General features: G+C 41.5%; 1 protein-coding gene across 1 annotated transcript in view; it reads right to left on the bottom strand.

The window, feature by feature from the left end:
• Positions 1-4580: 4580 nt before the first annotated feature.
• Positions 4581-25364, bottom strand: part of LOC125904306 (uncharacterized) — a 102097-nt gene continuing 81313 nt past the window's right edge. The window contains exons 2-6 of the mRNA XM_049601640.1: positions 21183-21325; positions 13275-13339; positions 13026-13196; positions 4774-4878; positions 4581-4690 (exon numbers count right to left, since the gene is read on the bottom strand). Coding sequence (XP_049457597.1) covers positions 4647-4690; positions 4774-4878; positions 13026-13196; positions 13275-13339; positions 21183-21325 — 528 coding nt within the window. The 3' untranslated portion in view covers positions 4581-4646. The remainder of the gene's footprint in view (positions 4691-4773; positions 4879-13025; positions 13197-13274; positions 13340-21182; positions 21326-25364) is intronic.

Genomic DNA, 25364 nt, shown 5'->3' with positions numbered 1-25364 from the left:
CAGTCCCTTTATTATTTTTGTGAGGAGCAGTTTTTGAAATGCAAAAACATGAAAAGACAAGCCACAATAATGATGGAAGGACTAAAGTACAATGATCCCTTCACCCTGAATTATGCTTCACAACACAATACTGACAACAAGTGGCTATTGGTGCTTGGCAGTAAAACAAGTAGCCAGGAAAATCTTGGATCTTGACGTTATCACATTTGCTCATCACAGCTTTTTTTTTAGACCAGATCCATCACCCACACTCCACTTCTCAACACAGATATGAACTCTGTTCTAAAATCTGCATAGTCTTTATAGTTAGTTGCCAGTTGCAAAGAATAACTACAGGTGTGTGCCAGGGGTGCTCTTGTGAACTGTGGCTGTTCTGCTGTGAATGCAACTTCAATTGTCTTAGATAGGAACAAGTCAGACCCTGTACAGTACCTGAGGAACAAACCAAGCTCCTTCTCATCTCTTTCTCTGACAAATCTCAAGAGGTGATTTGAGGTGGTTTGTTCCTCCACTGACATACATTCTGGGAACTTGATGGATTTAGTGATGTTCCTTGCTTTCGGTTTCAGATCATCCAGAATCTTCTTCAATCCTGTGTTACTCATGGTTTGTCCAATAGATGCAAGAATTGGCTTCCAACATTTTATGATAAATGCTGGTTCTTGTACCATTTCTTTGTGGGCTATTTCCACCACCAGGCTGTGCAGATTTTCTTCAGATGGCAGTACAGAGCAGTTGTGACTGCTCTGTATGCTGAGAAGTTCATCCATATCTGCCTCTTTAAAGTTGTCAAATGCCTCAGTCAGCACATCTTTCTCAGTTGTGCTGATGTAGTTGAAGAAAGCCTCCAGTAGATTGCTGTCTGAACAGGTGAGTGACAGAGCCTCTGAAAGGAATGGAGGGGCAAGTTGGACTGGTAAGAACTGAAAACGCCGCCATCCAAAGGCCAATATGCGAGCAACGGCTGTCCACTCTCTTTCTTTGAATTTGTGGTGCAAATTTGGGATCTTGTAGCTGGTTCCACTGGTCTTTGTAGTGTAGAAAATATCCCAGAAATCGGTTAGACAGTCCCTGATGATCCCACTCCCAACTCCAGCCTCAACTTCTCCACGTTCAAGGACACGCCTGATTGAAATATTTGCATCAAGAATGTTTTCGTTTGAAAATGCTTCAATCATGTCCATGAGACACTGTGCTTTGCGGATTACAATGACTTCTTCCTCCACCACATTTTCAGGATTTGCAAAGAAATCTGTGCTGCTGGAACTCTGTTCCAAATCCACATTGTGAAGTGGTCCATCTGTAGATTTTCAAAAACCAAGTTATAAATCATACTTCTTAGCAGCTGTAAAAAGCTGTCACCTTTAAAATGCTGGCTCTTCATTAACTGGAAAAACAAAAGGGTTGTCATAGTTTAACTAATATACCAGTATATTTAATAGCCACATCTGCTTTAAGTTGACAATTGACACACATTGTTCTGAACCACTAGCATGATGTAAATACGACACAGAATACACTAAGCACTATCAGGGTAAAAAATGAACAATTGATGAAACGTTATGTTATTTGCTTCTCACTCTGAAGAAGGAGCCATATTCTTGTTTATCTCTTTCCCTTTTCGTGGCTTCAGCCTATTGTACTAGGGCCAAGTAAATATAATTTAACCAGTGTGATTGTTTCTCTGTTTCTGAAATAGCTGTACAAAGCACCTGTGGCTGTGACCATCACCAAAACCGACATCAGCTATTCCTTTATCAAGTCTATCTATCTATCTATCTATCTGTCTCCATCCATCCATCAACCATCAATCTGAAGAAATGCACATTTCATATTTTATCGATGATCTGAAGGAGCAAGGCATGGTGGTGGTGGTTTTTTATTAACCTTTATGTAACCTTTATTACAGGCCACACACAATGTTGCATGTTCTCTCTTTAAACCCAAATAATAAAATATTCAATGTATAAATAATTTCAAACCCAGTTTACTGTGAAGCTTTGCACTTAAATTTATCTTCACAGCAAGATTTTGTTAAGACCGCTGCATGGGTCCACAGTGATTAATCAGTCTTACTCCTCAAATCTGGCAAAAACTTTGTAATTTCTCTCATCCATAAGTGCTGTGCAGAACTTCTCATAGTCCATTTTCTTTAGAAAAAGAGGGAAAAGCCTTCCCAGCTTCTAAGGGTCTTGAGGGCTATTATAAACATTTGTGTATGTGTGTCTGTGTGCGTGCACGCGTGCGTGTGACAGCATTAATCATTAATTAATTAGCCCAATCACATTACATCTCTAAATGTATAGGGGAAAAAACACTAGCGACGGCATTTACCATGGCTATTGCCTCAAACCAAGGCATTTGCCACTACCGGACTAGCGGGAGGCGGTGCTCGCCTTCCCTGCGGCCGAGCCGCCACCGCTCGCGAATCTGTGAAAGTGGGGGTGTGGAGGCAGTCGGAGGAGATGTGGAGCTCCCGTCTGTGGGGAGAGACAAAGAGCCGCTGGAGGTCTGCCTGGGACGGGCAGTCAGTACAACGCTTAGTGGATATCAAACATCCGACCAACTTTTCCTAGCTTAATGCCGCCCCGGGCAGCTGCGGCTGCGGCTGGCCGCTTCATCTGTGCCTAAAACTGCCACTGGTTAAAACGAGGCTACGTGACAGAGTCGAGACACATCTCTGCCATCTATTCCATGCACAGTTTTGTGAATTTTCCACCGCTTCACCGTTTTGAGGGTGGACCGACAGCCCTGCACAACTTAGCCAGTTAGACAGTTCGTCTGCACGTACCAAAAAGCACCGGAGCAACAGTATAATAATGTAGTTATGATTACTGATGAATTTGGGGTGATGTGTTCCTGTAATAATCATCTTACCTTGCGCATTTGTCCGCGCTGAAGACCGCACAGCACCTGCTGTCACGTCATCCACCCGCCACTTCTTCTTCTGACGTTCATTCAATAAAGTTTAAAAAAACAAACCAAAAAACAAAGTTCGTTTTCTCGAGATAACGAGATAATATCTCAGCAAAACAAAGTTCGTTTTCTCAAGATAAAGAGATAATATCTCAGCAAAACAAAGTTCGTTTTCTCGAGATAACGAGATAATATCTTATTATAACGAGATAATATCTCGTTATATCGAGAAAACGGCTTGTAAAAAAAAAAAAAAAAACACGTCCGCTTAGGGCTTCCGTACTAAGGGCCATAAGATGAAATAAAAATTGCTTCATCTCTTGTTGAACTAACTAAAACTAAACTGAAATTAAAAAAGCAAACTGCAGAACTAAATAAAAATAAAAACTAATGACATTTTTTAAAAGTATAATAACCTTGATAGCAACATAATAATGAAACAACTGACTTGTTTCATGACAGTTTCTGTGATGTGATTCTGTTGTTGCTATGTTTATGTTACACCACTAGATGCCACTGTAAGTTTTCTAGACTTACTTACGTGAAGAACATCTGGGCAACGCTATGTGTCGTATGCTAGTTCACATTTACAAATGTAGCCAGCAATGTTTAAATAAGCTTTAAAGTTATATAGAATGAGTCTGTGAATAGTTGTGGACAGTTTCCTTGTTTCAAAGAGCAGTAATCCACCACTAGCTGATTCTCCTTTCATTAATTCCGTTACGTTTTCAGTGCTGGTTAGCAAGCTAACCTAGCCTAGCGTGTCTAGCCTATTGCACCTGTTGTACCTTTTGACACGTTTCCCTCATTCTCATATTATATCCTCTTTTTTCATATTATTCTCTCCTTCCCTCTTCTTTTCCTGCCTTTCTGTTGGCTTTCCTGCTGCTCCAAATGATAATGTAGGTTGTTTAAACCTTTTACCAGAGACGAACAGTAAACCTGACCAAGTCTTTGCTCCGACACATTTTGTGCCACTGACACTGGGCTGCTGGGCACATTCAGGCTATGGCGTGTGTGGGTGTGCGTATGTGTGGGTGGGGGGCATTGGCTCCCTTGGCTTTACGTTCCTGCACTGCTCTATCAGTTGCTTATCACCAGGTCCATTGGAGCTATCCCCATCTCTATTAGCCTATTCCCACCCACAAACCAATGAACCATAGAAATGTTAAGTAGGGATATGTTTGGGTCTTACTTTTAGTGTATAGGCCTAGACAGTAAATTTATTTAATTGTTGACAAATGTAAATTAGTAGTTAGATATTTTGTAGGCGATGAAGCCGGCGAGTTAAGAGAGTAAACACTGAGAAGTCTGTCTCCGTTTCTCACTTTGGTTGTCCTGACTGAGCCTCAGAGAGAGTCAGACAGAGTCAGGCTTTGTCATATGACACCACGTTAATGTAGCAACAAATGATAATGCAGTCCACTTTATTTGTTTTCCTTGCGTTCTGAAAAAAAAAAAGTCAACTCTTAAAAATTGGAAAGTGAAACCATAAAAAAAAAAAGAAATACTGAGGACATGACCTCGGTGTCCTCAATGGTAGCTACGGCCTTGCTCTCTACCTTTTCAACAGACCCCATCTCTCTAGGGAGGCGTCTCACAGTCTGAACACCATGGTGTTACACAATTTTATTAGATTCTAAATAAAAAACAAGGACCACATGTTTGATGTTTAAGTCTCTTTACTTCCTCAGTTTCAATTTGAAATATTCAGGACAGTTGCCTTAAATTTAGTCAAATTTCTTCTTAATGCCTTCGCCTTCAGCACAGAAACCTGCAGAGAAAAAAAAAATCAGTTCTGTCTTACATCACACATCTTGATTTTATTGTTAAAGCAGACAGGTTTAGGTGAAGCACCGTTCTTGTGGTCATAGAGGAAGTCTGGCTCTCTGGAGAAGCCGAGGCAGTTTGCCTGCTTCTTGAAATATTCCATCTCTGAGTCCGTCAGGGTCGACACTCTGCCTGGAATCAAAACAACAAAAATGGATGAATACTTTGGATATAAAATTTTCAACAGTATGCTCTCTGATGACTGCATTTTGACTGACTGTACATGGGTCGGTGTTGTGTTTGTCCGTCTGCAGCTCTACGGAAAACTGGCACCTTTTTCTGTTTTATACAGTTTTATTCTCCACCATTGACAAATTGCTTAACCCAACAAGAACCATGCCTGCCGAACTTCTCATCTCAGTTAAATGCCATGAATTCACTGCCTTCTTTCGAGCCAAAGTTTCTGATATTAGAAAAAATCTAACAATTTCACACACTGATGAATCTGACCCGTCTCCGCCCATACATTATCATACTCCTGTCAGCACAATACATAATTTCTCCCTTATTACCCCCAGTGATCTACAAGAGGTGATGCAGCAACTAATCTCCTCCACCAGCTCCTTGGACCCAGTTCCCACAATTTTTTTCAAAAGTGCATTCAATTGCCTGTCATCAGATGTACTCAATATTGTTAACAGCTCTTTACAATCTGGAATCTTCCCCTCTTCTCTCAAGAGTGCTGTCATCACACCATTTTTGAAAATGAATAACTTAGGCCCATCCATAATTAGCAATTACAGACCAATCTCCAATATCCCTTTTCTTAGCAAAATAGTTGAAAAGGTCACCTACAAGCAATTACAGAGCTACCTCTCACTCCATTATCTGTATGATGTGTATCAATCTGGCTTTGGAACCAACCACAGCACTGAAACAGCACTCAAAGTAATCAATTATTTAAATGTTAACAGAGCAGCAAATAAACTCTCCATCCTGGCAAATGAGGCCTTTGACTCCGTTGATCACACCATTTTACTAAATAGACTAGAAAATTCAGTCGGCCTATCTTTTAACTGGTTCAGCTCTTATCTCACAGATCGTTATTTCTTTGTAAGTATGGATACATGTTCCTCCAGAAGGCATGAAATTAGGTGTGGGGTGCCCCAAGGGTCAATTTTAGGTCCACTTCTTTTTAATCTATACAGCCTTTCCCTTGGGGATGTCATCAGGAGGCACGGCATCAGCTTCCACAGCTACGCAGATGACACACAGCTGTACATGGCCATGTCTCCTGATGACACAGGGCCAATTGATACCCTTTTTAAACCTTCACAATGTGTAAAGAACCTGGGCATCATTTTTGACTCTGAGCTTAGTTTTATTTCACGCATAAAAAATGTAACAAAGACAGATTTTTATCATCTTAAGAATATAACCAGAGTCTGCCCGTTTCTCTCTCTGGCTAACACGGAGGTGCTGATGCATGCTTTTATCTCTTGTCATTTAAATTATTGTAATGCCCCAAAAAGACCATCTCTAATCTGGAGCTACTCCAAAACTCAGCTGCACGAGTGCTGACGAGGACCAGAGGGCAGGCGCACATTACACAGGTTTTAAGATCACTGCATTGGCTCCCTGTGTGTTTCAGGATTGATTTTAAGGTTCTTTTATTAGTTTTTAAATGTCTTAACGGTCTTGGGCCATATTATTTATTTGACCTGCTTTTATCATATCAACCTTCACGGATCCTGAGGTCCTCCGGCACCGGCCTTTTAACTGTTCCAAAAGTTAGAACAAACACCCATGGGGAGGCTGCATTCAGCCATTATGGCCCTCACTTATGGGATTGCCTGCTGGACAGCATCAGGACTGCAGAGACTGTTGATGTTTTTAAAAGGAGGCTTTTTCACCTTTTTAATTTGGCTTTTAACTGATTTCTTTTACTCTTTTAATTCTTATATGTTATTTTAATTTCTAATGCGTTTAAATCATTTATTTTTAAATCTTTACGCATTTTATTATTATTAAATTTCTAAATCTTCATTTATTATCATTATTTTATCTCATACTTGTTTTATCTTATCATATTGCCTTTTAGTCTTCTAGTTTTTAGCTCCAGTGTTTCCTCATGGGGGGCCCTCCACACTGAGAGGTGTGTCCGGTCTGCCCGCGGGGACGTCGTCCTGGAGATCCCTCAGGTCCGGAGGACTGGGGGGCTCTGCACCATGTGTAGAGTCTACCCCGGTCTGTCTGGGTCGGGGTGGTCTCTGTGGTGGCGCTCCCTGTGGCCGTAGGCTGTGACACCTCTCAGTGTGGATGATCTCCCCATAGGTGGTTCTTTCCTCACCTGGTTCCTCAGTGCCCAGCCATGTTACTATATTGACCATATTGACTGTGTTTGTGTGTGTGTGTGTGTGTGTGTGTGTGTGTGTGTGCACGTGTGTGTCTGTGTGTGTGTTTATATGTGGGGGTGGGAGGGGCAGGTTTTCAATATGTATGTAATATTTTTGTTGTATGTTTTTATTCTGTGAAGCACTTTGTGCTGCATTTTTAATGTATGAAAAGTGTTATACAAATAAAGTTTGATTTGATTTGATTGACCTGGCTCTCCTCCTACTTAAGCGGCAGGACATTCTCTGTCTCCCTTGGCAATCACAAATCTGGCAACTTTGATATCTGCTGTGAGGTCCCACAAGGCTCAGTCCTGGGTCCTTTACTGTTTAACCTTTATATGCTGCCACTCGGTTCCATCATACACAAATACAATGTATCTTATAGATGATACACAATTATATATTTTGCTTTCTCATTATAACCTCAGCCCCATAAATGACCTGGTTATCTGCATCAATGACGTTAACATCTGGATGACCAAAAACTTTCTACAATTAAACAAAGACAAACCTGAGATTCTTCTGGTGGGCGCCAAACATCTGAGGGAAGAGATCAGTTCTAAACTGATTTCACTGTCTCTTAAACCTAATGAGCAGGTCAGAAATCTAGGTGTTGTCATGGATCCAGAACTCAACTTTACAAGCCATGTCACGAGTATCACAAGTATTATTTGAAAATACTTTCAATAGTTAGATCAATGCTGTCTCAGTTAGAAGCTGAAAAACTGGTTCATGCCTTCATCTCCTCCAGACTAGATAACTGTAATGTCCTTCTTGCCGGACTCCCTAAAAATACTGTAGGATGGCTCCAACTTATTCAAAATGCTGCAGCCAAAATACTGACTGGGGCAAGAAAAACAGAACATATTACTCCCATACTTCAATGGCTTCCAATAAAATACAGAATACAGATCATCAGACACTGATCTCCTAACTGTGCCCATGATCCAAAATAAATTTGTTGAAGGTGCATTCAGTCATTATGGTCCCACTCTCTGGAACAAACTGCCTGATGATCAAAGATTCTCTGCAACTGTGTCATTCTTTAAAGTCAAGCTTAAGACCTACCTGTTATCCCAGGCTTATGAATAGCTAGTCTCTCTCTCTCTCTCTCTCTCTCTCTCTGTTTCTTCTATTTGTGATTGGGTATGTCTTTGCGAGTGGGTGGGCTAGGGATGAATTACTGTCAAGACTTGATTTGTTTTTATTCACGTTGTATGTAAAAGCGCATTGAGGTTACTCTGTATGAAATGTGCTATATTATTAAAATTTGATTTCATCTGATTTGATAAAATGTGTTTTCTATCGCATTGAGATTATCTCCCCATCCAGTAGTTATAACTGCGGGAATTATCCCCATCTGGGGTAATCGACGTACAAAATTAATAATCTTCACACACCACTTTACGTGGCCGGCATACGCCAGGTTATAAAAGCCCCACCTTGCACATGCACCCACTGATTCATTGATTTCCACCTGTCGGAGTCGACATGAGAGCAGAAAGTAAAGAGAGAGGAGTTTAGCATTTTGTCCACTTACCTCCGCTGTCCGGTGTCAAAGAAAATAATTCATATTGTGGCCACACTCACATCTGTTGGCTCAGGGAAACTAATTAAAGACAGTTAGCCCAAGCAACCTCAGCCTGCTTGGGGGCAGGAAGATCTGTGGGGCTGGCTGGACGCAGTACAGCGCAGCAAGTCTAAAAGGGGCAGAGAACGTGGCAGTGGCCAGGGGCTACCCAAGCCCATGCCTCAGTCCTGATGTGACATCACCCCAGCCTTCCCTTGCCCTCGGGCTCTGGGGGCAGACACCTGGGTTGTTTCAACAATGACCCAGGGGTATTGTTTACAGTTCCTATTTTCAAATTCCAATCTGGGAGGGGCACAAGAGGTTTCTCAGCGGCATCTCACTGGCACCCCGCACCTTCACCAGGTGCATGGATGCAGTCTTGGGGCCTCTGTCGCAGCTGGGTCTCAGGATACTGAACTATATGACGACTGGCTAATATGTGGACTGACAGAGGAGCAATGCCGCCATCATGTGTCTGCGTTGTTGGATCACTTTCAGGGTCTGGGGCTGTGCATCAACGAGAAAAAGTGCAATCTCCAGCCTGCACAGGCCACCCAGTTTCTAGGCATGTGACTGGATGCCAGAGCTGGGTTGGTGATGCTGTCACAGGAGAGGCAGGTTTCAATCAGGAACTGCCTCTCTCATTTTCGGCTGGGTGCCAAGGCCACGTGGCAACTGTGTCTCTGCCTCTTGGGTCTTATGGCAGCCTTGGTACAAGTGGTGCCATCGGCTCTTCTACACATGCACCCAGTCCAGAGGCATCTCTTCAGCCTGGGGCTCTATCCACAGAGACAGCTGCAGCAGTGTCATCACCATGCAGCTTTATGTGGACCTCAGGTGGTGGCAGGACCAAGCCAACATCTTGAGGGGGAGTATGCTTGGTCCAGTACTGCATTGCCAGGTGCTCTCTGTGGGTGCATCCCTGGAGAGGTGGACTCTCCCATATCTGCTACAGAGAGTTTGGAAGGAGGAAGTGCAGCTGATCCTGGTGGCTCCGAACTGGCCCCACATGACATGGTTCTCTGAGCTCCCTGTCTGGTGGGACCTTGTGAGTCAGGTGCAGGGGCCCTGCTCCATCTGCTTCCACGGGGGCTCAAACTTTGAGCCTGGCCCCTGAGAGGGCCGGTTGGCTAGGCTTGGGACTTGTGCATTCAGTGTTTCAGACCATGCAGTGCTCGGGCACCGTCCAAGAGGGCTGCATACTATTACCGCTAGGAGCTCATTGCATCATGGCGCACAACTAACCAGATCCATGCACCGGCATGTGCAGCCCTAAAGGTGCTCTGGTACCTGCAGGGGCTGCTTGAGGTGGGAAAACCACCTTCAACCCTAAGAGGCATGGTAGAAGCTATCGAGGCTGCTTGTACAGGGGATTACAGGCTTGCAGATGGTGACTGCAGCTTCATCAGTTGGCGGAATTGCAACCCTACAAGCCCTCCAAGGAGGGTAGTGAAGGTCAAAAAGACTCAAATCTCTGTCCTGTCAGAGCCCTGAAGGTCTATGTCTGGTGCACTGCAGCGTTTAGACAGACTGACACTTTTTCTCTGCTTTAAGGCCCAGTGCCAGAGCCAGCTGGTTTTGAAGGCTAGGCTGTCTCATTGGGTCGCTGAGACAATTCAGCAGGCTTACAGAGGGGCAGGCATGCTGGTACCAGTGGGTGGGCGGGCACACTGAACACAAGGTGTGGCTACCTCATGAGCCTTGTGGCAGGGTGCCACCGTCTCTGAGGTCTCTGCACCTGCTACATGGTCAAGTCCATCCACATTTGCCAGATTTTACTGCCTGAAGGTGGCTGCTGGCACCTCTTTTGGGGAGCGTGTGTTGAGTGCCACCACACAGTAGGCCATGTAATTCCATGCCCCTGAGCTGGGGGGACGCCTTACCCAGCCAGGGTGATGTCATATATTTTTGTCAATGGCCTGGCAACAGGCTGGCCAACTGAGCGGTCTTCCTGCACCCAACCCCTGCATCTGGCAGGGTTGGTTGTGCTTTTGGTTGCGTCTGGTGCCTGGGCATCAGTACAGTGGCACACAGTGTCTGCAGTGTCACTGTCCGTTGAATGCACAAGATGTTGTACATTTATTTATAGTTCATGGGTGTTTTTTCGTATATACACACCTATTGGGTATTTTCTGTCGTTAATGCACCTGGTGGCAGGAACGTCTCATTTGAATACCAGGAGAGGGCTTGTGTACCTGTATCTGCTCTGTCTCCTGGGACCCCTCACAGTGTGTCTTAAAGGGATAGTTCGACATTTTGGCAAATTTGCCTATTGCCATAATCCCTATAGTCATATGAGTAGGTACATTACCTTTAATTATCAGTGCCTGTTGTTCTGAGATCAGTGGGGCAGAGCTGCCTGCTGCTTGGCGCACAAAATGGAGGTTAACGGTACAGCCCCCTCTCTTCCTCAAAACTAATCAAATACACCATCAAATGACTCCAAAACGCTGTTGTGGACAACTTGTAGCTTACACATTCACCACGCTATGAAATAACAATGTAATATTACAAGACAGAGTTGTTTTGAAGCCAAATGCACAGCCAGAACTACATTCCAGACATAGAGTACTTGCTGGGCCGAGTGATTTCAAACAGCGTATGTTTAGTGCAGTTACTCCTGTCATCAAAACAACAAGTTTGTTGAGAAGAAGCCAGAATATACAGAGGAAGAGTAACTGGTTTTGGAAGAAGAGAGAGCAAGAAGAGAGGCTGAGGCTGCCGAGCAACCAGGGGCTGAGGGGAGACCCAGAGCCGGCATGGATTGGTGGTGTAAATGTGGGGCTTATTGGCCACTTTATTAGGTACACCTGTGCAATCTAATACAATCCAGTACAACAGCTCTGCCACACATTCTACATTTACAAAGCTTTTACATTTTCAATTTTTGTTGACATTGTCAGCAAGGTGATTATTCTACGTTATTATTGAGGTTGTAGTGGGTGGTGTTGGTGTACTGGAGTGCAATATTGAAAAGTGTTCCTAATATTTTGTCCCCCTCAATTAGACAAAATTAGGAGGCCACCCTAGTACAACCACCACCATTCACTATGACCTCAATAATAAACAAAGTAGAGTCATCACTTTCTAGACAATGTCAACAATAACCGAAAATTTATAAGCTTCGGGGAAAAAATCATGGTATAGTCGCTCTACTGGATTGCATTAGATTACACAGGTGTACCTGCAGTATCAAAGTGGCCAGTGACTGTATGTTACATACATATGTTGATGGTAGGATGGGACGAGAGTACGCCGCAAAATAATCACCGGAACATGGGGAGAACATGCTAACCCCACACTCATAAATCACCACAACTCCTGAGGGAACAACAACATAAAATGTTCCCTTGCAGTCTATTTATTCCCAACAATGAGAAGTAATGCCAGTCACCTCACTATATGCTCTGGGCAAGCACTTATTCATAACCACAACAACATTTGCATGTTAGCCTTATTTACCATGCTTGGGTTGCAGGCTAATGTTTCTCAACATGGAGGTAACGTTACAGCAGAGGGATTACTGAGCAAAATACACAACGATCACTTACCACATGTGCTCGTTTTGTGATGCTGACAGATGGTATGGCAGTATCTTTCATCCTTTCACTGTAGTCCTCCGGTAAAAAATGGTTGGAGCAAACAGACATTTTCCAGACCATTTCCACAGGCGTGTTAGGGTCGATGTCCAGCACAAATAGCCATTGTTTCATCCTGTCCGTTTTTTTTGGTTGGTACTACGTGAAACTTCACTTTGCTCCATGTCTTCGGCTTGTTACTGCAACCCTTTACAATACATGTGTAAACCATGATTTACAACAACACTCTGTAAACTTTTCTCAAACTTTCTGGTGCGTCCGGGTGACGATACCGCAAATGCAAGGCTGCAAGCAATAACTACGGCACTGTCTCAGCTGTGCACTGTGTCACTCAGCCCAGTGGTTTACTCAAGAAAGTAGTTCCGAGTATTTGCTTCATGTGTCGTAATGTTACTTAATTATACATTATTATTTCATAGCGTGGGGAATGCGCAAGCCATGTGTTGTCCACTAGAGCGTTTTGGAGCCACTTGATGGTGTATTTGATTAGTTTTGAGGGAGACAGGGGGCTGTAGCGTTCACCTCCATTTCAGCGGGCAGCTCTGCCCCATTGATCTCAGAACAGCACGCACTGACAATTAAAGGTAATGTACCTACTCATATGACTAAAGGGATTACGGCAATAGGCGAATTTGCCAAAATGTCAAACGATCCCTTTAAAGGGTTCCCATAGTTATGATATAACAACTGGGTGGGGAGATAATCTCCTCACTCAGAACCAAGGTTACAAAGTGACCAAATGTTATTTTCTCTCTCTGGATCACTCCTTCTTACACATAAAATAAAGAGCCCGTAAGTTGATCTCGTCGCCTGTAACCTCGCCTTCGATATTCATATTCAGCACATGAAGTAACTTGTCGAGGTCTCTGGCGGTAGTGTTGATGTTCATGATCATGCAGCCATCAATGCTCGGCAGCACATGGAACTTAGAGGTGATGTTGCTGACTGAGGACAGAAACAAAGTCAGTTTTTTTTAAAAACAGAACTAAAAACCACAGAAAACTGTCACATAAGGTAACTTACTTGACGTTGTTGCAATGTTGTCGTCATAAGCTACGTTGACAGACGCAGCCAAGCAGGTTCCATTCCTGGGAAAAACAACGGAGGAAGAGGCGAGTTCATATTCTGACAAAGCTGTTTTATGATTTCTCATCCATGTTGGTTAAAAAGTTAAGATTCCATCCACTGATGAAGACTGAGTGATACATTTGGAAGCTCTGAAAAAGTTATTGTTGTTTTGTCAAACGACTCTTGAGGTCAAGGTGTTTGACCTTTAAGCCAACGCAGACGAGAAGTCAATACTTTAATATTAATCAAATAGAACATTTGAGCTGCTTAGCTTTCACTTTTAGTCGGGATAGATTTCATTTAACTACTGGTTCTACTACTATATCAATCACAATTCAGACCAAAGATTTGCAGTGAGACAAAACAGTTTTAGAACATTGCAGAGAGAAATTGCAGTGGTGTGAACTGGCCGGTCTGAGCTTGACTCAAGCCGGCTGATGGTGTCATGTGAAACTCTGAGGCTAAAATCGCCGGCAGCTGGTTTTCAGCAGCCAATCAGCTTGTAGTGAAGTCTGCTGCTCAAGTCAAAATGACCGCAGGTGCTTCATCCCCGCCGAGCCCTCTATTTCTGTCCTCAGGGTGTGCCGGTGTCGGATGGTGGGTCGCTGCTGCTGCTCGCTGTATGTGCTCATGCCCTGGCCACATACATTATCACTGACTGATTAATTGGTGCTGGTTATTAATATTATTGTGGCGTATTGATTACGAAAACAGTCTATCTGATGGTATCTCCGGTATCTCACTATAACTACCCTTATTCATATTTTAAGAAGCTACAAATTATATTCAGTTACAAAATAAGCCTGAAAAGCTGCAAATCAGAGCAGAAGTACAGAGATTGTTGCATAGAGATGATACACCGTCTCATCTAGTTGACTTGGTGAGAACAGGGAACTTTGCAGAAGTTTCATTGCAAGAAGTTGCCTGTTTCAACTCGTCTCATTGTGAATCTTTGGTCTGAACTGGGCTTTATAAAAAGCACAAGAGCTTCAGCATAAGGAATGAATTAAACAGTGTTTTGTCTGCTATCGTTAACATTTCCAGATAAACAACAGCACTGGAATTTATGCTGCGTTCGACTGTACTCAGAACTTGGATAAATCTGACCTGCGAATCTGAAAAGTGCAATAGAACGGCCCTTGAGCTCAAGACTCCGACTCGGGAATTTGGGCAGGATCCAAGCAGCCCGAGTCGGTCGGAATGACGTCATAGCAAAATGGCGTCGCACACCATGAGAGGTAAACAGAGTCACTTTCTCCTCAACTTTTACTGTTATGTGTCGTCTAATTTAGCATTTGTGTAACTAAAAGTGTCGAATTACTTTGTAGTGGCATTTCCATTCCCACTCTGTTAATTTGTGATTTAAAAAGCTCTGTGCGCGTATGTAGTAGTATTTCCCATTCTGTACCCGTCTTTGAAATAGACTTTCTAATGGATGGTTGTGACAGCAGCAAAGCATACCTGTAAGAATGGGGTGCCGTTTGTAAAGTGTCTCACGTTAAAAAAAAACATCAACATTTTGCCACATTTAACTTCAAACAATGTTTAAAAAAGTATTGTGAATTTTTTAACGTCACCTTTTACCACATTTACAGCAATATTTGTTAACTTAGAAATATATTAAATAGTTAAATCTAAATATTAAATGTGGCACCTAAATGTTAAATGTTAAATCTAAATATTAAATCTAAATCTCAATGCTAAATATAAATATAAATATAAATGTTAAATCTAAATATTAAATCTAAATCTAAATATAAATGTTAAATCTAAATATTAAATCTAAATCTAAATCTAAATGTTAAATCTAAATGTTAAATATAAATATAAATATAAATGTTAAATCTAAATGCTAAATATAAATCTAAATATAAATGTTAAATCTAAATGTTCTGGGTGAAACTAAATATTTAGCTAATATGCAAAGTCACACTACCGGTCACCGGAAGTACCAAAATAAAAGCTCGAGATGGTCAGACTGTGTTTATAGAATCAAATAACGAATTAAAACCAACTTATCGGGGGAAATGAACACTTGAACATACATTAGCGTGATAATAATGACCTAAACTAACAAGAAACCGTTAAACAACCGTTAGCTCTTAGTCCCGTTAGCAGTGTCTGTAATGACTCATTAACTCTTAAATGGTCCGTGAAAAAAATATTTTCTTCCAGCGGATGTCTTAGTTACAACATGATTGAGCTAGCAAAGCAGTTTTGTATTGCGATGTGTGGTATTCATTCAGTTTTGGGAAATCACGATGTCTAGAAAGCATCAGCGGCTGCAGCAGCAGCAAAGCTAACAGGACGTCATCTGTTAAATGTCTCCCATTGTCGGATACGACATGAAACTACTCCAGTTAGCTCAATCATGTTGTAACTAAGACATCCGCTGGAAAAAATATTTTCTTCACGGACCGTTAGAGTTAGTGAGTCATTACAGACACGCTAACGGGCTAACAGCTAACAGTTAGCCCCGCTAATCTACGATAACCATGTTATTAATTTCAGAATGTGATAGTAATGTTTGTTCAGTCATAGTGTTTATAGACTTCACAAACACCAGATTAGTCTAAACGGTGATACAGTGACGTGAAAAATGTGAGATATGCATATATATGTGTAGCTAAACTCTGCTGGTTTTCTACCCGGAAGTATTTGTAAACAACAAGGTGATTCCCTCCGAAGGGACACTAACAACTCAAAGTAAACATCAAATAAAATTTCTCCAAACACGTTTCTTGTTATTTTAGGTAGTTATTATCACGCTAATGTATGTTCAAGTGTCCATTTCCCCCGATAAGTTGGGTTTAATTCGTTATTTGATTCTATAAACACAGTCTGACCATCTCGAGCTTTTATTTTGGTACTTCCGGTGACCGGCAGTGTAAATTTGCATATTAGCTAAATATTTAGTTTCACCCAGAACATTTAGATTTAACATTTAACATTTAGATTTAGATTTAGCATTTGGATTTAACATTTAGATTTAGATTTAGATTTAATATTTAGATTTAACATTTAGATTTATATTTAGCATTTAGATTTAACATTTATATTTATATTTATATTTAGCATTTAGATTTAACATTTAGATTTAGATTTAGATTTAATATTTAGATTTAACATTTATATTTAGATTTAATATTTAGATTTAGATTTAGATTTAATATTTAGATTTAACATTTAACATTTAGGTGCCACATTTAATATTTAGATTTAACTATTTAATATATTTCTAAGTTAACAAATATTGCTGTAAATGTGGTAAAAGGTGACGTTAAAAAATTCACAATACTTTTTTAAACATTGTTTGAAGCTAAATGTGGCAAAATGTTGATGTTATTTTCAGCGTGAGACACTTTACAAACGGCACCCCATATGTAAGGCAACAGAAAGTAAGACGTTTATTTATTTATTTAGGCTATTTATTTTACAACCTAGATGTTTAGGCAAGGGGGAAGTTATGGAAAAGGGAATATAGTTCTGTGCGTACAATGCAGCAAGACAGGCCAGTTGACACCTGCACGGCTCGCTTTTACTTGTTGATGCCTGTATAAGGTCAATGATGCATGGAGGATTCCCCTCGCTGGTGCGTTCAGGACTGTGTGTTGCAGAAGAGCGTAAGTTATTTAAGTCATATTTACAGCATATGACGTTTCTCTTTCTCCCACAAGTAGCTAATATACTTCCCCAGCAGTAAATTTTGATGCTCGAAAAGCATCCAAACAAACATCCCCTTACTGTGGCCGGCCACGTTTTCCGAGCTTGCGCAATGAAACGCATTTACCTCGGAAGTCGGAATTTCCGACCCGGATCTTTCTGAGTTCCAAGTGCAATCGAACGCAGCCTTAAGGTCATGTTGCCAGGTGTGTCCTGCTCTGTGCTGTTCTTTAGTAGTAGGACTAACTAGCTAACTTGCAACACAATAATAATGTTCCTTTCTACATGGACCATCAGCTCAAGAGAATGCTGATTTTGTCCCTTGGACCTGTTAGATTTAGTCCCAGTCTGGTAGCCAGGCCCCCAGCTGCTCCGCTCAGAGTTCGCGCTTCTCACACTCATCGTTTATGCGTAAAAGGAGAGGGGCGATGCATTGATTTGTCGAGCAGTGCGCTCCCAAGTCTGCCTCTTCCCTTGTGCCGTGATCCCAGGACCGAATTTCCCTCTTAAAGCTCCGTTGTTCTCCTCCACGAGCTGTGCCAACAGCAGGCACTGCTCTTCTGTCCAGTTCGGCTTTCTCGTTCTTTTTTTTTTTTCTTCATTTTGTTCGTTGTTTTGGTCATTCTGCCAAATCAAACCATTTTTTACAAGGAGGCCAGCAATTACAGTAATTGCTGACAGCTGAGTCTGCGTCCACCATTAATATCAAATAGATTAAGTAGTAAAATTACCAGCATGGCGAGTAAACATAGCTAATAAACAAATCAATATAATAATCTGCATGTGAATGAGGTACGTTCAAACATTCTGAAGCTGTGTAACAATTAATTTAATTTTGTTGAGTTTCATCATCATGACATAAAATTATTTTCACGATTACACATTTCTTAATACAGTCTAAGTTCTATGATCGGTTGATTTCACTGTCCAATCATTACTAGGAGCGCATTTGTTTTTGTTTTGTTTTTTTCTTTTTTCCTTTTTGTAACAACCAATCACAGCTTTTAGAAGACTGCGTCATACCTAGCAATGGGGTCACCCACACCTCCTCACTAAGATAAAAGTTTCTGTCCCCTCCTTGCTCAGAGTTGCTCTCAGAAACTTCCTGAATCACTCTTAAGCTAAGGTTCCTTGCTAGGAATTTTTAAGCAAAGTTAGGAGCTTTCTGAGAGGACTCTGAGAATCTTTGTGAAACAAACTAAATAGCCTTACGTTATTTATCTTACTGACACAACAGCATGTCATTTCTGTCTCCACACAGTGCGCATTTACAATCCTCCTCTGCTCTCTGTATCCCGCACGGCGGAGTTCCTCCCCAGTGTGCACACAAACACAGACACGTGCGCGCACTTACAGGTGAGCACACTAGAGCGTAGCTCGGGTCGTATTTTCCTGACAGAAGAGTCTATGCAGTTTGTTACCTGGCATAGTTATTGTTATAGACAGTGTAACACGCTGCTCGCACAGCAGCGCAGCACACCGCTGGACACACACTCAATTGGAGCGGAGCTTGTGTTGCTTTCAGGTGTTGTCATGTAAATAACAAATTCCTGGATTGAAGTGAGGACTTTTTTTAATACTCACTCAGACATATTTGTCATATGACTGCGTGCACTGAACCGTGACGACGAATACAAATACCGTTACACCCCTAGAAAGAATGGACTTCTGGTTGCCTCCTCTCTGTACATACACGTAAGTGGAAGCAAGGCATTTGAGAAAGGCGATTTTAAAAAAAACGAGATATCATCTCAATGTAAAGTCTACAAACGCAACAGGGTGTCATGGGCGGAGCCAGCGGGAGAAACACTACTGTACGTACATATTCAATGGAATGCATACACTGGATATAAACCCAGAGTCTAGAAACTATTTCGGCTGCGGGCAAGCACTTCCACTAGACCAAATAGGTGCCATCTTGGGGTCTGCTACCATATTATTACTATACATCTAGGCTGATAGCATGATATCATGTGTATAGCCACTTTAGTTACCAGACTCGGCTCAGCTGATGAAATCAATTGCCCCTAGTTAACAATTAGAAGATGCTTTTGTCAAATCAAGGACTCATTGTTCCCCAAATTAGCTTAGCAAAGGATGAATTAACATACATCTGGGCCCGTATTCACAAAGATTCTCAGAGTCCTCTCAGAAAGCTCCTAACTTAGCCTTAAAATTCCTAGCAAGGAATCTTATCTTAAGAGTGATTCAGGAAGTTTCTGAGAGCAACTCTGAGCAAGGAGGGGACAGAAACTTTTATCTTAGTGAGGAGGTGTGGTTGACCCCGTTGCTAGGTATGATGCAGTCTTCTAAAAGCTGTGATTGGTTGTTACAAAAAGGAAAAAAGAAAAACAAATGTGCTCCTAGTAATGAATGGACAGTGAAATCAACTGATCATAGAACTTAGACTGTATTAAGAAATGTGTAATCGTGAAAATAATTTTATGTCATGATGATGAAACTCAGCAAAATTAAATTAATTGTTACACAGCTTCAAAATGTTTGAACGTACCTCATTCACATGCCAATTTTTATATTGATTTGCTTATTGTTATGTTTACTCGCCATGCTGGTAATTTTACTACTTAATCTATTTGATATTAAAGGGTCTGTGCGTAAAATGGGTTGAAAACAGTGACATCAGTGGTCAAATTCTAGCATTCGGGAAAAAGGCCCGTTTATTTGAGCACTCCAAAAACTCCAGTAACACTCCACTCCGTCCCAAATTCTGACTCTTCTAGCGTAACAGACACACTTCATAACTTTATACACATACTTATTTACCATACGGAGTGGGGCCCCCCTCCCCTCTCTGCTCCGCCAATCTCCAGCCCGCACACTGACTGACACTGTAGCCTGTAAACAGAGCTCAGCTGTTTATTTAGCCTAGCGATATCTCCGGACTATAGTAGCTGCAATGGACGACTTTGAACGTGATTTTGAAGAGTTTCTTGTAGCGGACACAGACCCAGAGCCATACCTGTTTGAGCTGGAGCATACAGATGAGGAACTCCATGTGTTTGGTGCTGAGCGGGCGAGACGAGAGGCTGAATGCACAGAATGGGATTCGGTGCTACTGCTGCCATTGTTGGGGAGATATATCATCAGGAGGAAAAGCGCCGCAGAGAGTGCATCACAAGGAGTGAAGTTGTGTCTTCTTTTCCTCGCAGATGACGGTTTGGGTTAATTCTCTCCTGTTGCGTGGTAAGTGTGGTCCATTCACAAACTTTATAACTAAAAAAACTTTTCACTACTCTCTATCGACGAACTGCTAACACTCTGCTGTTTCTTCCTCCTTCTTCCTTCCTTCCGCTGTCTTCGTCGGTTTATTTATACACGCGAAACGCGTTCTCTGGCTGGCTGGATTGTCCACTCGGTCTGCCGTACATACATGGCGGTGCAAGATGGCGACCTCTCTAAAGCAAGGCCCTTGCTATATATATATATATATATATATATATATATATATATATATATATATATATATATATATATATATATATATATATATATATATATATAAAAGCATAATTATAAGGCTACGAAAACCAAACGAATTTTATTTTATAGCGATCATACACTTGTATAAACATATTAATGGGTAGAATATTCAGATTCAGATTCAGATTGACAATAAACCATGCCAAATATTACACACTGGCCCTTTAATGGTGGACGCAGACTCAGCTGTCAGCAATTACTGTGATTGCTGGCCTCCTTGTAAAAAGCGGTTTGATTTGGGAGAATGACCAAAACAATGAACGAATTTGGGAAAAAAAGAAAGAGAAAGCCGAACTGGACAGAAGAGCAGTGCCTGCTGTTGGCACAGCTCGTGGAGGAGAACAACGGAGCTTTAAGAGGGAAATTCGGTCCCGGGATCACGGCACAAGTCAAGAGGTAGACTTGGGAGCGCATTGCCCAACAAATCAATGTGTCGTTCCCTCTCCTTTTATGCACAAGCGATGAGTGTGAGAAGTGCTGGTATGTGATAACAGAGTATCATATGCATAGTAACTGGATGTCATGATTTGGAAATAAGTGAGCCAGGAGCAGCATATAGACAAAAAAATGAAGGAAGATGGACCTAAGGAGGTAAAGTGATCAAACCTAGCAGGTTTTGAATGTGTTTTCTTTCTTCTAATGTTTTCTTAACTGTGATAAAACAGAAATTCACAGTTATTTTGTAATGTATCAACTCACAACTTCTCTTCTTGAGATACAACATCTTCATCTGGGCTTGACGAGACGTTGACATTCATCCAGAAGCTCTCTGTTACTTTCAGGATGGCGTTAAATGTATCACTATCAGTGTAACCCACGATGAAATTCCACCGGCCGTACAGCTGCACATGGACATGAAGTCAGTCAGGGACAGACACACACATTTTTCAATAAAGGAAGCAGGACTGAGTATTGAACCTCAGTACTTTTTTTTTTTTTTTGGGGGGGGGTGAGCACCAAAATGTGTGTGGTAGGGGTGGGCGATATGGCCCAAAAATAATATCACAATATTTCAGGGCATTTTTGCCATTATGACATTCTGTACAATATGACAAATTAGTAAAAAAAAAATATTTTATTGTTAATTTAAGAACAGAATTGCAACAAAATAAGTGACACACTTTAACAGTTTGCCTTCAAATATTAAATAAAAACTAAAGAGGGGTGTTGGTGGCTTTGTGGTAGAGCAGGCGCCCTATGTACAAGACTGTTGCTGCAGCGGCCTGGGTTCGAGTCCAGCCTGTGGCCCTTTGCTGCATGTCATCCCCCCTCTCTCTCCCTCTTTCATGCTTAACTGTCCTGTCAATTAAAGGCAAAATGCCCAAAAAATATCTTTTACAAAAAACTAAAAACTAAAGAAAAATGATCTCTCATTTCTTTAGTTTGTGAACAACAACAGAAGCAAGAATCATATCTAACATTTATTGTCTAAGCTCATCCCAGAAGGTTGAGTAAAACTGGGGTGTAATACCATGCCATCCTGGTGATTTTCTCCTTTCCATGCCAAAGATGGCTGCCTTGAGCTCATTTAATGTAATAGGGGTCCCCAAGTGGTCTGCTTCCTCCTGGGATAAAGATGGGAGGTTTATGTTTCCCATAAAGTCGTCCTGTTAAAGCTATAGTTGGTAATCCTGTTCAGAAACACTTCTTGTTATATTGGGTGAAATGGTCCTTCCATCCTGAGAGTAGTCAATATATAATGTGTTCAGAAAAAGGAATGAAAAAAATCCGACCTCTGTGGCAGCTGCAGGCCTGTAAAACTTCTGACCAATCCCTGCCATTCGGTGCGAATGGAAAGAACCAATCAGATGCCTTCATGTCTCGTCCTGCCCGAGCCCCCCTCTGTCCCTCCCTGCTCCCTGCGTGCGCTCATCACATGTCACCGTTGCCGGAAATATGCAGCACACTCCTCAGCAGAAATATCGAGTTAGCAGGAGTTTGCTGAACAATAGCAAAGAAAATGCAGCCAAAAGTACCACTTCCAGCGTTACTTGTAATGGCTCACCCCACTAAACAGGCTGAGAAAAGAAAGTCGGAGGCAGAAAAGGCTGCAACGAAAAAGGCTTTGGATAAAGCAAGAGGACAAACCAGACATCAACATCTGTGCAGCTTTTGAACGGTGGAGACAACTGAGGGAACTGAAGGGCCTGAAAAATGATGCAGAGGTTGCTGTCTTTCTGTTGGACAGGTAATTATTTGTTTGCTTCGGGGGGCTTTGTTATGTTGCTTGGCTCTCCTCTGCCCTGCTGACTCCTGCAGGATGCGCGTTCAATCTTGTGGGGGCGTGGCTTTGGACGGAGCACTGACGGGAGGGGGAGGAGGGGGTGGAGCTTAGAGGAGGTGCCGCTTTCAAATCTTGCTAGCTCTCCAACATTACCAACTATAGCTTTAACAGACCCTGTGTAGAACTAATTGATGTGATATTTGAGAATTTTTCATTTTGTCTTCATGTCAAAGCAAGGAGGCTTGGGTCATTAAAACAGTAATTCCTCCGAGTCCTTAATATTAAGCATTCTGTTCTTTGTCTTAACAACGAGTTCTGTTGTGAACAGATAGTATTAATAGTTAATTTTACACTGTCAGCGAAAGAAACTTGTTGTGTATACTCTGATTCAGTCAGTTTTGCCTCCAGTTCATTTATCTTAGTTAATATGACCTTGCTCTGACAGGATGAAAAAGATATTGCAATATTCTTTATGAATCCTTTCAAGGTGCCCCAGAAAATGCAAGGGTCACCAACTGAACCCTTGTTTATTGAGACAAATTCACGTAACTCATCTTTAAAAAATTCACAAAATGTTTGTTGCTCAACAGTGATGTGTTAAAGCGCCATTGGGCAGCTTTATTAGGTGTATTTCTGAGGGTAATTCACCAGATTGATGCCTTTAAATCAAATATATACAAAATTTTCTCCCAGGGGAGCATGCCCCCAGACCCCCCTACAGGGTTTGGAACAATATCTTATTGTTCAGACTTAGATATTTTACCCTACTTGTATGTGCCCCTGTATCAAAAGGACTGGCCCTAACTTGCCCCCCCCATTGAAACATAACGTAAATGGTGATGTTTCATGATACATACTGCTGTTCTTACAGCAATTCCAAAACCACCAGAGACTCTGGATGAAAAAAAAAAAAAAAAAAAAATTCAACATGGTTCTCAACTTGCAGCACTGTCTAATCCAAAAAAAGATGGTAGCAGGTGGCTACCTGGATTGAACAGAGTCACATCCTGTGAAAAAGCTTAATATTTTTCGATTATGCAATTTAGTTCTGTATTTATCTTACAGAAGCATCAGAACTATATGCTTAGCTCTGACTCAAATGCAATGCTAATGCTTATCCATGAGAGGCCCAAACTGAGCAAGAATTCACCATAAAGCTAAATACTGCTGATATCTAAGAAACCCAAAGACCCAGACAGGAGTCAGATGAAGGCTTACTATTGAGCGGTCAGCCAGAGACAGAGGTGTGACCAAGGGTTGGCATTCTTCAGGTGTCAGAGCCGAGGTGCTCAGAAACAGCCCCACTACCAGGAGTTGACTGCTGATCCACAGATTCATGATGCTACAACTGATCAGCTTCGGAATGTAACTGGAAGAGATCTCAGATGACAGGTGCACAACACACAAGCAACAACGACTGAGCCTCAACAAGCCAGACAGCCGTTATAGAAGCGGCTGGTAGCAGAGTTACGCATTCAACTTTTTTTTTTGCCCAGAGTTGGGCAACCAATATTTCAGGTTCAGGTTCAAAGGGTATATCAGTGTTTGCTGTGGGATTTCATAACCACACTGTTGGTTTTGTGTGTTAATCAGTAACTGATTTGTTGAAGGGTCGACGGTCACAAGCACGTCATATTTTCACAACCTGTTTATGAAAAGGGACTTTTCCAAACCTCCATCTAAAAAATATAGTATTTGATGGATGTGCCAAATTTCAGGTGCTCTAACATCATCAGAGTCAGGGATATGGCAAGATTGGCAATGTGGACTCATTGCTAAGACCATAAAAAATTTGTGAAATTGGGTTTCCATGTAGAAACTTAATAATAATAATAATAATAATAATAATAATTTTTATTTATAAAGCGCTTTTTAAAACAGTTACAAAGTGCTTTACATGTCAATAATTAAAACAGACAAGACATGAAAACAACATCTGTTGTAAGAACTGCTAAAAAACACTTACGTATAAAAGCTGAGGAAATACAAGACAGTTTAAATGAACTTAAAACTCAAGTAAAATCAGGAAAGGCTCTCAGATAAAAGTATTTTTTAAGAAGGGATTTGAAGAGATCACTGACTCAGCTGACCTGATTTCCTCGGGCAGACTGTTCCAGAGCCTCGAGCCCTGACAGCAAACGCTCCTCTTTAGTTTTCAGAGTACAAAGTACGTCCTGGCATGTATGGCACTATGAGGTCGGAGATATAGCTGGGAGAGAGACCATAAAGAACCTTGAAAGTAACTGGTAAAATCTTAAAATCTATTTTAAAACATACTGGGAGTCAGTATAAAGAGGCTGAGTTAAATGGGATATGGGATTTAAGTCAGTGTTTAGCAGGTATGTCCTTCCTTCAGATACTGTTAATATGCGTATTTGAAGTGTGTAATAGAGGTTATTGCTCTAATGTAAAATGGGATCTCGTTCCAGATTTTAGTGTAAGTGTGTCAAAATGATCTCTGACCATAATTGTTTTTGTGGTACAGGAATAAATGCATGTGAAATTGATCTAGTAACGTGTTGCTGTCTTGTGTTGTGACATGGAAGTAAAGCATTAAGTGTAGGATTGTAGTTGTTGTTTATGATCTGAAAGTAGAATTTAATTTAATTTATTTGTGTAGTTTTGAAAAGTCAAGGCATTAGACTGTAAGACTGTGG

This window comes from Epinephelus fuscoguttatus, linkage group LG17 (genome assembly GCF_011397635.1).
Source record: "Epinephelus fuscoguttatus linkage group LG17, E.fuscoguttatus.final_Chr_v1".
NCBI classification, from domain to species: Eukaryota; Metazoa; Chordata; class Actinopteri; order Perciformes; family Serranidae; genus Epinephelus; species Epinephelus fuscoguttatus.
This window is presented reverse-complemented; position numbering and strand designations above follow the sequence as displayed.